Source organism: Dipteris shenzhenensis, chromosome 27 (assembly GCF_047967505.1).
Source record: "Dipteris shenzhenensis isolate YYH24624 ecotype China chromosome 27, Dip_SZ_1.0, whole genome shotgun sequence".
NCBI classification, from domain to species: Eukaryota; Viridiplantae; Streptophyta; class Polypodiopsida; order Gleicheniales; family Dipteridaceae; genus Dipteris; species Dipteris shenzhenensis.
In genome coordinates this window covers 26,307,238-26,322,125 of record NC_141622.1, presented here as the reverse complement: position 1 = coordinate 26,322,125, position 14,888 = coordinate 26,307,238, and the positions used below count along the sequence as shown (strand labels likewise).

The 14,888-nt window shown below is 41.1% G+C and overlaps 1 protein-coding gene across 1 annotated transcript; it reads left to right on the top strand.

The window, feature by feature from the left end:
* Nucleotides 1–4,262: 4,262 nt before the first annotated feature.
* On the top strand, nt 4,263–14,350 carry LOC147884096 (uncharacterized). Its single transcript, XM_087398143.1, is given in 2 exon segments — nt 4,263–4,968; nt 14,220–14,350. Coding segments are annotated over 2 exon segments (837 nt in total).
* Nucleotides 14,351–14,888: the final 538 nt, after the last annotated feature.

Genomic DNA, 14,888 nt, shown 5'->3' with positions numbered 1-14,888 from the left:
TTTCTCCCTGTATCCATAAAATGATGTCCCTGGAATTCCATGCATCTCATACCATGCTTTGCAACACACATCCTAACCGTTCACCTTGAAGTTGTAGCATATCCCCCCAGTGTAGTCATGATGCCAAGCCTGTTGACAACACATCGTATATAGTTTGTACGAGACTCCAAAGAGCTGCCCCAAAATTTCTTCCTTAGAGTCATTAAGATATCTCGCCCTGCATGTTGGCAACACCTACTCCCACAACAATCGATGGAAGAAACCTACTACATGAAATCTATTGACATTCTGTACATTGGTGTTGGAGGCTCTCTTTGTTTAGGCACCCTGTTAATGAAAGTATACCTTCTTTTCTTTGATGTTGCATTGTCCCTTTTTAACATTTGATCATTGACTAACTCATCTATGCCAACAACGTGGTCCATGGGCACATATTGTTGCAATGGGTTTCCTTCAAGTAAGGTAATCTCCTTGATGGGTCACTTAACTAGCAATTGTTACCCAATAGGTCAAAGTTTATAGAGTCACCCGGGAAAACATATAAGATCACACCTTCCCCCATGGTCTTTGTTTTGCTCTCATCCCACAAGACAACCTTTTTCTCTTTCCAAGATTCATGGATGGAATTGTCAGTTTCCAATGAAAAAATTGGCATTGCCTCAACATGAGGTTGCTCAGGCTCACTTGGTGTGTCTTCTTTAGCTACCGGATCATCTAAAGAATCACCAATATGTTTCAGAGGGCCCTTAGGCCACTTGACAATGCTCCAAAGTGCCTGACCCATAAGCACTGCATCCATAGTGGGAAATGGCAAGAGCATGCCACTATTGATAGGCTTCTCCACTATCATTGATACATTTTCTACCTGAATCTTCACACCACTATAGTAGGCCTCTGGATCTATTGCACACACTACCATCATCATGACCTTGTCCCCGCTTCTTATAGCCATCCCCTATCATTACGATTACGAAGAATTAATTATGAACAAACTACAACCAAATAATTTCATAAGACCAACAAAGATGACCTTATAGTGGGGAAGAATGACACTGGTGCCAATCTCTAGAATCCATGAATGAAACTATACAAAATTTTAATGAAAGCATGAATTATTTCCCTAAAAAATTTGGTAATTTGATAAAACTTTTCTAAATCATGAGTTATTTTCACCATCATCATGACCTTGTTCCCGCATCTGATAGCCATCCCCCCCTCTCATTACGATTATAGGAAATTAATTATGAACAAACTACAACCAAAGAATTTCATAAGACCAACAAACATGTCCTTGTAGTGGGGGAGAATGGAACCAATGCCATCCTCCATGAGGGATTATGGAGAATGGCACTGGTGCCATTCTCCATGTGAGTTCGCCTTTCCTATGGAGAATGGCATATCCCATCTCCATTATCACTGATACATTACCTACCTCAATCTTCAAACCACTACATCACCCATTTGCATTGATTAGTATACCAACTAAACATGCACTACAAGGCATAGGCCCTTTTTCGACAAAAATACCGATGCTTTTTACATAAATTTTTTTTTTCACGGGTGCAAACATCTTTATTAAAGTTGCTAAAAGCATCGGAAAAGAACCATCGCTATAAAGCATCGCTATATAGTGATGATGATAAACATCACTCTATAGCAACACTGGTAAATGTCGCTATATAGCGACGATTAACAGAACTAAAAAAATGGATTAGTGGGGATGAATAGGGCTTGCTATGGCCTTGTTTAGCCCCACTAATCCTTTTTTTTTTTGTAATTACAAAAAAAAGTTTTTTATAACAAAATTTTCCTTGCGAAAAGGGTGATACAAAATCGCTCAAATGAAATGATCGAGCAACAAAAGCATATACATGTCGAACATATACAACATTATTTCTTACAAAATGACCCTTTCAAAAGGGTCATACAAAATTGCTCAAATAAGCGGATATACAAAATGACATACGTGGCGAAGAAAATGCAAACTACTACTACTACTACTACTCCCCTGAATCATCCTCGTCCTCGTCCTCGTCTTGTTGGCCTATTCCTTGGTCCTCGTGAGCTATGCCTTCTCCCTTATCCTTGTCACGTGTATCTGATCCTTGGCCTTGGTGATCGCTCGCCTCTAGTGATGGGACGCTTGAGCTTTGACCCTAAGAGTAACCATATAAATCAAAAATTAGATTGGAACTTAAAGAATAAAACAATTTAAAAAGTGAGATTACAAGTAGGAGTAGACTTATACTATGTGAGCAGCCACCTCAGCCCAATCGATCGTCGCTCCCATTGCCTCTTGCTCAATAAACCACGGCTTTGTTCCTATGTGAAATGCGCATCGTGTTTCTACATCTGTAGGAAGGCGACCCATCGCAGCTTGTTGTGGATCCAATTTACAAGAGTTAGAGTTAGCTAAAATGCATGTAATCTGTAGTAAAACAAATAGAACAATACATTAAATGAGAAGAAGTAGACTTACCACGGTTGCCTCGAACGCCAACCATCCGCTTGCACCAAAGTGCGAAGTACCTACGATGTCCAACCATCTCTTCGCAGCCCCCCTCGGACCCTCGAACATTTTGGGATGGTCCCTATTCTGCTTCTTGAAGAACTTCCAATCAGCTTTGTCTGCTAGCCAACCCCTTTGTGATGGAAGTACGCAAGGTTGATCTATGATGCTTCAAGACCAAACCCATGCGCTCTGGCATATAATCCTCATTAAACTCAAGATTTTTCGAGTTAGGGTATTTTTGTTTTAATTCATTGATGACGGCCTGCTTCTTTTGGTCATCTTGATACCACCAATCAGTAGCAATGCCGCTCTTAAAGTGATGGCTCATCAACTACCTCATGGTGGCCATCACTGCTTTGCCCTTTCTATCTTCTATTATCTCTCCAGTAGCTATGATTTTATAGGAGAGATCTTCTAATGAGTAAGGAGGACTGATGGTAGCAGAGTCAGATGGAGTGGAAGCTGTGTGAGTGCTTCCAAAGCGAGGAGTAGTAGTGGGAGTAGGAGAGGGCAAGGGACCTGACTGATACTGTGTCTCCGGACCAAGTGGAGACCTATAGGAATGTGAGTGTGCTGACTCGTCTACATCTCCCGAGTCAGCACAACATAAGCTTCACTTCCTACTCTTCCTTCCCTTAAAAGAGGCATGCATAGGTGATAACCCCTCGGTCAAAGGGGCACGAGGGGACAGTTGGGCAGTACGTCCAGCCGTCGGTGCAGGGGAGGGAATTGCTAAGGTCCTCTGAGATAGCAGAGACAATTATCTCGCTGCCTCCTCATCACTCATCTGTGCTACAAACTCGTCGGGACTCCCGACAAAGCCATGCACGGCTAGCAAAGGAGTTCCCCAAGGGGTAGTCGCAGTGCTATGTCCGAGAGGAGTCAGTCACAGTGCTAGGTTCGAGAGGAGTCATAGTCCTCAGGGTAGTCGCCTGAGAGGAATCAAAGTCCTCTGGAGCATATAGATCGTGAGCTCTCCTCCTGCAAGGTTGTCTCTACTCGTCGGATGTGCAACGTGATCCCATGTCTAACATAGACACAAACACGAAAACAAAAAACAAAAAACAAACATAAGCATAGGCATAGGCATAGGCATAGGCAAAGAGGGAGAGAAGAGGAAGAAGGGGAAGAGAAAGAGGAAGAGGAAGAAGAGGGAGAGGCAGAAGAGGAAGAGGAAGAGGAAGAAGAGGAAGAGAAGAGGGAAAAGAGAAAGTGGAGGAGAAGAGGAAGAAGAGGGAAAGGAAAGAGGGAAAGAAGAGGAAGAAGAGGAAAAAGAGAAAGTGGACAAGAAGAGGAAGAAGAGGGAAAGGAGAGAGGGAAAGAAGAGGAAGAAGAGGGAGAGAAGAGGAAGAAGAGAAAGAAGAGGAAGAAGAAAAGAGAAAGAAGAGGAGAAGAGGAGGGAAAAGAGAAGAAGAGGAGGGAAAAGAGGAGCATATGTCTACTTCTCTTATGCTCATGCTTAAGCATAAGCATGAGCATATGTCTTCTTATCTTATGCTCATGCTTATGCTTATGCATGAGCATAAGAACATGAGCATGAAAGAGGGAAAAGAGAGGAGAAAAGAGGAGAAGAGAGAAGAAAAAGGAAAGGAGAAAGAGGGAAAAAAGAGGGAAGAAGAGGGAAAAAGAGACATATGCTCAGGCTTATGCATGAGCATATGTCTACTTCTCTTATGCCCATGCATAAGCATAAGCATGAGCATATGTCTTCTTCTCTTATGCTCATGATTATGCTTATGCACCAAATACCATGCCCGCATCAAGAGATGAAGCGAAAAAGATGCTAACAACGGTGGGTATAGATTATGATACCATCTATGCTTGCTGTAATGATTGTATTCTCTTTCGTCGTGAGCATGGAGATTTGGCTAGTTGTCCAAAGTGTGGGGAACAATGATATAGAGATGACTTGTAGTGTGAGCGGATACCACTAAAGGTCTTGAGATACTTTCCCATCCTTGCAAGAATACAACACATCTTCCGATGTAAATCCATAGTGGAGTTGATGACATGGCATGCATCTCATCGGTCCATTGATGACACATTGAGGATTCGTGCAGATTGTGTAGCTTGGAAGCACATAGATAATCAGTGGCCGGACTTTGCGAGGGAGCCACGCAACTTACATCTTGGGCTCGCCATGGATGGCATGAATCCTTTCGGGTTACGCTCGACATCTTGGTCGACATGGCCCATGGTCGTGGTGAATTACAATATCCCACCATGGCTAACAATAAAAAAGGGACACCTCATGCTTGCACTACTTGTGCCAGGAAAGTACAAGGCAAAAAATATGGACATGTACATGGCACCTTTGACAGAGGAGTTACAGATATTATGGAGAGGAGTGCAGGTCTTTGATATTTCCAAAGCTCCTAGACATACCAAGGCTATTTTAGTGAGGGGTATCTTGATGTGGACCATGCATGACTACCCAGGATATGGAGAGTGTGCAGGTACGTGGTTTACATGTATAATAAGGGATTATGCTTTTATGACTCTCTTTCGCATGCATGTCTTATACTAATACATTCATGCACGCGTGGATGACTTGTTACAGGTGGGTACCATGCTTGTCCTGTTTGTGGACCGGGTTTATTCGCTTGCACGCTACTCCAAACATATGAGGAAAAATGTTTATGAAGGTCATGCTCGATACCTTCTGCTCAACCATCTCGCACGTGGAGGTCAGCCTGATCCACCACCCTCGGGGGGGTCAGTCATCATATGTAACCCTGTCACGTGAGTTCAACAGAAGGATATTTTTAATATCTAAATTTTACAGAAATTAATTTACATAAGGGAGTTTTTAAAATGATTTTGGAAAAATTTTATAGATTTATATAGAAAAAGGGTACATTTTATTAATGGAAAAATTACAGATAAGGGATTTTCCAAATAGGCCGTGAATGCTGGTGATATTGAGGGTTTATACATAGTGACCCCCCTGAGCCACCACCATCATATTTGAAGGCAAGTGACTGGATTCAAGCTTGGAGGGGAATGGAGAGGAACCTCCTCCTACTATGAAGAGGCTATCGATCTTTCACGAGCTTCCTTATTGGGGTCAGTTACAAATCAATCATCTCTTGAATCCCATGCATATCTTCAAGAATGTGGGGGCTACTATTTGGGCACACTTGGTTGGTTCCAAAGACTCAAGAGGAGTGCGAGAAGACTTGCGTGCTATGAATAGGATGTCTTGTTTGTGGCCCCAAGTGCCTGCTTCTTTTGGTCATCTTGATACCACTAGTCAATAGCTATGCCATCTTGAAGTGGTGGCTCATCAACCACCTCATGGTGGCCATCACTGTTGCATCCTTTTTATCTTCTATTATCTCTCTAGTAGCCATGATTTGATAGGATAGGTCCTCGACTAGGTAAGGAGGACTCATGGTAGTGGTAGAGTCAGAGCGAGTAGTGTTTGTGCGAGCACTTCCAGAGCAAGGAGTAGCAATGGGAGTAGGAGAGGCCAAGGGACCTAACTGGTACTGGGACTTGGGACCATGTGGAGACCTGTAGGGATGTGACTGTGCTGACTCCTATACATCTCCCGAGTCAACACAACATAAGTGACCCCTCCTACTCTTCCTTCCCTTACGATGGGCACGCTGAGGTGATGACCCCTCAGTCAAAGGGGCTAGAGGGGATGGCTAGGCAGTAGGTCCAACCGTCGGTGTAGGAGAGGGAATTGGTGAGGTCCTCTAAGATAGCATAGAGAAGAATCTCGATGCCTCCTCATTGGTCATCTATGCCACAAACTTGTCGCATAAGAGAAAAGGACAGAAAGCATATGCTTATGCTTATGCATGAGCATATGAGCATAAAAGAAAAAGAGAGAAAGCATAAGGTTGTGCTCATTAGGAAAAAAGGGAGCTCATTTTGGGGCCTTTAAGAAGAGAGAGAAAATAGGCTCTCAACCAATCAAGAGTGGGCCAATGTAACATTGAAAATTCAACAAAATAAGATGAAAATAAGAAAAAGAAATAGTACTATATGTTCGTAGAAGCATGTCACATTAATGAGGTGATCTAATTTGAATCTTTAAAAAATTTATTTTTTGTGCAGAATTTGGTGATTTTGACACTGTAGATGTGTCCAGAATGGCCCAAAACCCCAAGAACGGCACTGGAAACGCTGGAATCGGACATCCGGAGGCCCGGAAACGGCCAAAAAAGGCCGAAAGCTCCCTTTTTTGGCCGTTTCTGGGCCTCCAGATGTCCGATTCCAGTGTTTCCAGTGCCGTTCTAGGGGTTTTGGGCCGTTCCAAATGCATCTGCGGTGTCAGAATCACCAAATTCTGCACAGAGAAGTGTTGCTCTTATATGAACATTGAATGTAAAGCATGTGAAAGAATATATTTATTCCTTTTCACACTGACATTTCTCATGCAAGTATCCATATTTTCTTGCTTTTGTAGAGAGAGAAAAGAGAAAATAGTGAAAATGAGCTCCCTTTTTTCCTAATGTTATGCATGAGCATATGAGCATATGCTCATGCAAAAGCATAAAGCATAGGCAAATACATATGCTTATGAAAAGAGATTGAAAGAGGGGAAAGATGGCGGGAAAGAGAGAGAAAAAGAGGAAAAGAGATTAAAAGAGGGGAAAAGAGCATAAACATAAGAGAAGGAAGAGGGGAAAAGAGATTGAAAGAGGGGAAAGAGAAGAGAAGGAAGAGGGGAAAAGAGATTGAAAGAGGGGAAAAAGAAGAGGGGAAGAGAGCATAAACATAAGAGAAGGAAGAGGGGAAAAGAGATTGAAAGAGGGGAAAAAGCAGAGAAGGAAAGGAGGAAAAAAGAGATTGAAAGAGGGGAAAAAAGAAGAGGGGAAAAGAGATTGAAAGAGGGGAAAAAGAAGAGGGAAAAAGAAGAGAAGAAAGAGGGGAAAAGAGCGAAAGAAGAGGGAGTAAGGGAAGAAAGGGAAAGAGAGGGTTCCTATGCCCATCATTGCAGCTAGCGCTTAAGGCGATGGTTGCAGGCCAATGCAAATAACAAAAATAACAAAAGGAAAAAAGAGGAAGCACTTTCTTACCTGGAATAGTCCCGCTCGGTGTTTGTGGATTGGCCCTACAAAAGAGAGGAAACATACCATTTTTTAAATAACTAGTTAGAGGAAGGAGGAGTTTAGAGAAGCAACTTCTGAAAGGGATTGGATTGAGGAGACAAGCATAAGCCTACAAACAAGGAGAAAGCATAAGCCTACGAACAAGGAGAAAGAGGAGGAAGAGAGATACCAAAAAGAGAAGAGGCGAGTCTTCTTTCTTTCACCAAACCTCTAACCTCTAAAAATCAAGCATGAAAGCTAGCACATAGCCTTAGCAATACAAGGAGAAACATGCTTCAACACTCACAAAACCAAATCTCACAAAAAATCAACCTACATTGCTTAAAGAGACTCATCTTTTTGAAAAACTTCTTTTCACACAAGCAGAGAGGGAGAAGGGTCGAGATGGAGCACAAGTGTTAGGAACGGGGCTAGGTAGGGGTAAGGAGTGGAGAATAGAGAGGAGGAAAGCAAGGTCATGGAATATAAGGTTGTCCATATTTTTGGCCTTGTACTTCCCTGGCACAAGTAGTGCAAGCATGAGGTAGACTCTGACATCACATGCACATGTGATGTAGTGCCCCTAAAAATAGAATCCATCATGTCTATCATACCCTCATCATCATCTGGGAGACTATAGTCTTGCTCAAAGTGCGAAGGTATATGTGCACCGTCGCTACCCTCCTCATCCCGTTTCAAGATTTTGTGTAAATATAAGATCTTGTCTCAAGGTTTCATGTCATAATGGTATCCAATATTAACCATCTACTCAAATAGCATTGACTTATCGATGATCCATCACCACATGCAACACCAACGGTGGGTATGGGTTCGGGTTCCTCCCCATACATCTGCAAGTGGCACATGGTAATACGATGTTGATGTCATACTTTTTGCTTGCAATGAGTGCAATGACAATACAACCACTCCGTAAGCCACTATGTGCTCTCTGGCATTAGCGCATCATCTAACAAGCTTCCACTCATCCCTTCCATATGTGCACTTCCAAAATCACAACATGAGCTGCAAGGAAATCTATTAAGATTCAAAAAATAGCCACCCATGAGCTTCTTTTCTCTCTTTTAACAATAAGTGCCCTAAACCATCGCTATATAGCAATGCTTTGCCCTATTCTGTCGCTATATAGCAACTGACCAGCGTTGCTATATAGAGACACTAGGGGCTTAAACCCGAAACCCCACATGATGCTATAATGGCAACTTTGATAGAGGAGTTATAGATCTTATAGAGAGGAGTGCGGGTCTTTGATATTTCCAGAGCTCCTAGACATACCAATGATATTTTGGTAAGGGGTATCTTGATGTGGACCATGCATGACTACCCAAGATATGGAGAGTGTGTAGGTACGTGGTTGTGTCTTTACATGTATAATATAGGATTATACTTTTATGACTCTCTTTCGCATGCATGTCTTATACTAACACATTCATGCATGTGTGCAAGACTTGCTACAAGTGGATACCATGCTTGTCTTGGACCGGGTTTGAAATTGCTTGCATGATACTCCAAACATATGAGGAAAAATGTTTATGATGGCTATTGGACCATCTCGTGCGTGGAGGTTAGCTTGATCCACCACCACCATATTTGAAGGCCAGTGACTAGATTCAGGCCTGGACAGCGAATGGAGTGCAACCTCCTCGTGGTATGAAGAGGCTATTGATCTTTCATGAGCTTCCTTATTGGGGTCAATTATAAATCAATCATCTCTTGGATCCCATGCATATCTTCAAGAATGTGGGGGCTACTATTTGGGCATACTTGGTTGGTTGCAAAGACTCAAGAGGAGTGCAAGAAGACTTTGCGTGCTATGAATAAGATGTCTCTCTTGTGGCCCCAAGTGCGTGCTTCAGGAAAAGTTATCCTCCCAAAGGCAACATGGATCCTCTCTACGAGAGAGAAGGCAATAGTCAAGGAGGACATTGCCTCTTTTCAAACACCCACAGGGTACATGCATTGCTTGAAAGGAGCATTTTCAAAGTACAATAAGCTTAGTGGGCTCAAGTCCCATGATTGGCACAAGGTCTTACAAGTATTCTAAGCTGTAGGATTAGTGATCCGATAATCGTGATGCATTAGTCTAATTATGATTATGTTATATTGTTCACATGACTTCTTTGTTGCTTTGATAGTTCATCCTCCCAATTACAATAAAAGGGTGCTTACAAGAAGATGTTAGAAATGCTATATTCAAGATCAGTGGTATTGTGAGGTATGCTTACTATCAAATCACATTGATTGCATTTTCTTCAATTTAAGTTGAATAATCTGTAGATTGATTATGAATATATCTTACATGGGCAAGTGAAATAGGTGGATATCTCAAAAAGAGATCTCCATATTCAGCATCAAGAAGGATAGGGTGGAATCCATCGAAGCTGTATGCTTGCTTGAGAAGCACTTTCCCTCATGCATTATGACAACTCAAGTGCACTTACTTGTGCACATAGTTGATGAGGTGGCCATTGCAGGTAGCGTTCATAGTCGGTGGATGTTTTTTCTCGAGCGGTTTATGAAAACTTTGAAGGGATTTATAAGACAAAGAGCAAGACCAGAAGCAAGCATGGCAAAGGGATGGCTTGTGCAAGAATCATTAGTATATACTCGGGGGGGTCACTATATATAAACCCTCTATATCACGTGCGTTCAAGGCCTATATTTAAAATCCCTTATCTGTAAATTTTTTCATTAATAAAATGTACCCCTTTTCTATACAAATCTGTAAATTTTTTCCAAAACTATTTTAAGTAGTCCCTTGTGTATATTTATTTCTGTAAATTTTAGGAATAAAAAATATCTTTCTATTGAACTTACGTGATAGGGTTACATATGATGAGTGACCCCCCCGAGAGTATATATCACGGAGTTTCTTGCATCCACGAATCCCAATATGCCGCAAGCTTGGCATAACAAGGATGATGATTGGATCGTTGGCAAGGTTCCCCAAGGAAAAGGGATTGAATGAAAGATGAGCGAAGAGAAAATGGAGAAATTCAATAAGTTTTGTATCCTCAATAGCAAGGAGATGCAGAAGTGGATTGAGAGATATGAAGCGGCCAAAGCAGAAAGAATAAATGCAAGGACGAGATTCAGAGTAATGTACAGGCGATCACAACCATATCCATGGGATCTCACCCTTCTCCCCACACACATGTCACTTGATTGGCTACAATTGGCTCTACGTAAAGCCAAACACGATGGAGAGACAATATAAACAAGCGCGAGTGACAATTATCATCTGGATGTATGATGCATGTAAGTTTCTTACCTCTTAAGTAATTATTTGTGACAATATACGCTATAAAATAGATGCATCTTCATTGTTTTCATGATGCTCTTTTACAGTACAAAAAGTATAGTGCATTATGGTCATATGGACGACATTTTCATGTGGAATGCATTGATTCAAAGAGAGCCATGTATGATCGTGGAGTCATGGCCAACTTCACACAAGATAGTTGAGCAAGTGCTTCAGATACCAATCTTCTTCCCTCATAGTTGGATTATTGTAGAACCATACGTGAAATCTATGAAATTGATTTTAGACGATTTAGTATTTTCATTCTTGATGTAAAATGGTTTAGAACTATTTTCAACGGTCCCCATGCAACAATGAGAAAAGATAGTAGCAGTTTCTTTGCAATAGACTCCACGAAACTTTGGACCGATGAAAGTGATACTTTTGTTCTTCCCGAGCACTATGAGCAGGTGCATACTAATGATTTAATTAATCAAAGCTTTCATTTTTAAAGATCCATTGATACATGTACTTAAGCATAATTTCATATATATAATTGATGGCATTTGGCACCCATCTTCAATATAGGTGGTTTTTCATCCGGATCATTCTGATCCAAGATGGTGGTACATGATCCAAGTTGCACAACGAAGTAAGCAAATTTTTAAAGATAGAAATGTGGATATGGAGATGCCACTACCAAATTGATCCAGATGGATCTAGCGAAGAAGATGAAGATCATAATATGAGCCAAGAGGAAGATGCACATAATGACATCATACGAGAGGAAGATGGAGATCACGATATTGAGGAAGAACATGACAATCATCAAGAATCACCACACTTATTGAAGAAGATAATCAAGTACTCTTAGGTGAACGTACGATGCTAGAGTACGATGAAGATATAGGAGATCAACTCGATATAGAGTTAGAGATAGACTTGTTTGGCGTGTTAGACTTGGCTTAGGATGAAGTCGTTGATGTAAATGCTCTTCACTAATTTTTTTCATCTCAAACTTGGACATGAATATATGAGGTTCAAAGGCTTGATGTACATGCTCTTCTACTTTTATTCTCTCAAAGGATCAAACATGTATGAAAATGAAAAAAAATTTGTCATTGGGAAAAACTATCTTTTAAGGTCGGTATGGGAAAAGAAACTCTCTGTAAAATGTCATTATAGGAAACTGTCTTAATGTCGCTATATAAGGACCATTACCAATTTGATAAGGGTTGCTATATAGTGATGTTTGCCTAAAGTTCCTATATAGTGACCCTTAACGAAGCATGCTTCCAATACCGACGATTAGCACCCCACAAATGCTAAACATCCATGCTTAAGCGTTGCAATAGGATCCGTGTGTAGTAGTGGCACCACTACCATTCCTTGCTGGTGGCAATCTTGACCTCAAGCTCACATGTAGATCAGCAATTGTGCCATATGATCAGTATGATGCTACATAAGGGAGTCTAACAAGAAATCCAAGGCCACAATCTCCATAAACTCACATGGAGGTTGACACAAGGTTGGAGAATGGCATACTCAAAGTTGAATTTCTTCCCATAATCTACCCTATACAGTGATCAGATGGGATTAGAAGAATGGTGTTTTAGAGAATGGCACCACTACCATTCTCCACTCCTGGAATGTCATATAAGAATGCACATGTGAGTTTATGGTTCTCAGTGCCATTTTCTATGGCTTAATAAGAGATCGGCACCAATGGCATTCTCCACTGGTAAAAATGTTTACCCTAATATTCTAGGAGGGGTATTCTAGTGATGATTGGAGAATGGCACTAGGTTCCCATGTACATGTGAGTTAAGGGATCTTAGTCCCATTTTCTAGGTCCGTGCATGAGATTTGCATCATTGCCATTCTCCACAAGTGGCAATCTGCACAAACTCACATGTACATTGGCATTCCACTGATATTATTGGCACTAGGATAATGGCACAAGTGTCAATGCACATGTGAGTTTAGGATTCTTAGTGCCATTTTTTAGGTCCTAGTATGAGATTGGCACCATTGCCTTTCTCCACTAGTGACATTCTCCATAAAGTCACATGGAGATTGACAAAAAGCCATATGTCACTTCACAAGAGAGACTATGATCACTACATAGGAGGAAAGTTGAATTTCCCTAATCTACCCTATACGTTTCAAAGATGAATCTACTCTATATGTGGAGACTGGCATCTCAAAGATGAGTATCTTGCCATAATCTACCCTATACATTTTGTGCCACTATAGCAGTGGGAGTAGCATTTAAATGCTGAATTTCACATTTTTGGCTATATTCTGCCTTATATAACAATCAGATGTCGATGAGAGAATGGAATTTCAAATTTAAATTTCACATTTCTTGCAAGTCCACCAATGTGCAGTGATCAAATGACAATAGGGTAGTGGCATCCCAGTGATTATATTGGCACTAGGAGAATGGCATAGGTACCAATCTACATGTAAGTTTAGGGTTCAAAGTGCTATTTTCCAGGTTCCAGCATAAGATTGGCACTACTTCCATTCTGCACTGGTGGCATTTTTTGCAAGTCTCCTATGTGCAGTAATAATGTTGAGATGAATTTTCCCTAATCTACCATATACATTCAACATTGAATTTACCCTTTTAGTGTACCATGGCACTGGTGTCAATGTACATTTGATTGACATAAATCTCTTACTAAAAGCATTCACATTTTTGCCAATCTTTAGATATTTTTTAATTTTAGAATGGTATTGGTACCAAATCTTACACATAAATCTTGGTTATTGTTCCAAGTCTTTCACTTTATAACTAGAAATTTCCAATTTCCAAATTTTATTTATCTCAAGGGAGATTGGCAATAATGCCACTCTCAAGGACTTCTTATGAGGTCTTGGAGAATGGCATTAATGCCATTCTCCATTTAAATTTTGAATTTCAATCAATAAATTTTCCATTGAATCATGAAAATCGAAATTCAAGCTTCTTCCAAGTCATCTCCTTTCCACACATGGGTATGGTTTGTAATTTTTTTAAATTTTAAAGGGTGAGAAAGAGAGAGAAAGAGAGAGAGAGAGAGAGAGAGAGAGAGAGAGAGAGAGAGAGAGATTCATATGTGCCTAAGCTTTTGCAACGTGTAGGGTTCTTGTAGAGCACTCTTCCCAAGCTTCAACGCTTTAGTTGAGCCTATTGCCTTCATGCTGCATAGAGATCGATGAATGGAGCCTTCAATTGAGCCATAAAATTCGAATGGAGCCTTAAGTCAAGCCTTCATTTGACCCTTCATCAATGCCACTAACGGAGCTCAAGAGATATATGCAAGGTGCAATCTATGGGATCTAGACACCCTAGAACTTGAGGAAGGGACTCAAGGGAGCTACTTGAAGTACGAGACACTAATGTTTCGATGGACAGTCCGCCGCATGACACAGTCAATTGCAGTGCCACAAACTTCAGAGTGGCATGAACACAGCTGTCGAAGCTCCAGAGACTCCACTGAAGGACACGGAAACCAACAGACTCATGTAGAATTGATGAGTCGCTGAGCGAGATATGAGTCTGCAACTATGAGTAGCATATTGAGGGGCCAAGGCATGCTACATGCTACATGCGTGATTGAGGGCACATAGTTTGAGGGCACAAAGACGGGCATGTGAGCAGATTGAGCCTTGAGGTGAGAACAGGGCATGGAGACTGAGGCGAGTAGATTGAGGTGAGGACATGGCGCACACCTGATTGCGACAACTACGACAATAGGGCAAAGCTTGAAGAAGAAGAAGGTAGGGTAATAGGGTTCTTTAGTTTTTTACCTCTGCATTTCATTATTTTAACCTTTTGCAATTCTTTTATAAAAAAATTTAACCTGACCTATCTAACCTATCAACCTAGGTTTAACCTATCTAACCTATTCCACCTATGCATTTCTTTTATGTATCCTATTTAATCTATGCCGCTCCTTTTCTTCCCTTTATCTGCTCCTGTTCTTCCACCTATTTAATTTAAGCCGCTCCTTTTCTTCCACCTATTTAATCTAAGCTGCTCCTTTTCTTCCACCTATTTAATCACCTATTTAATCGATGCCAC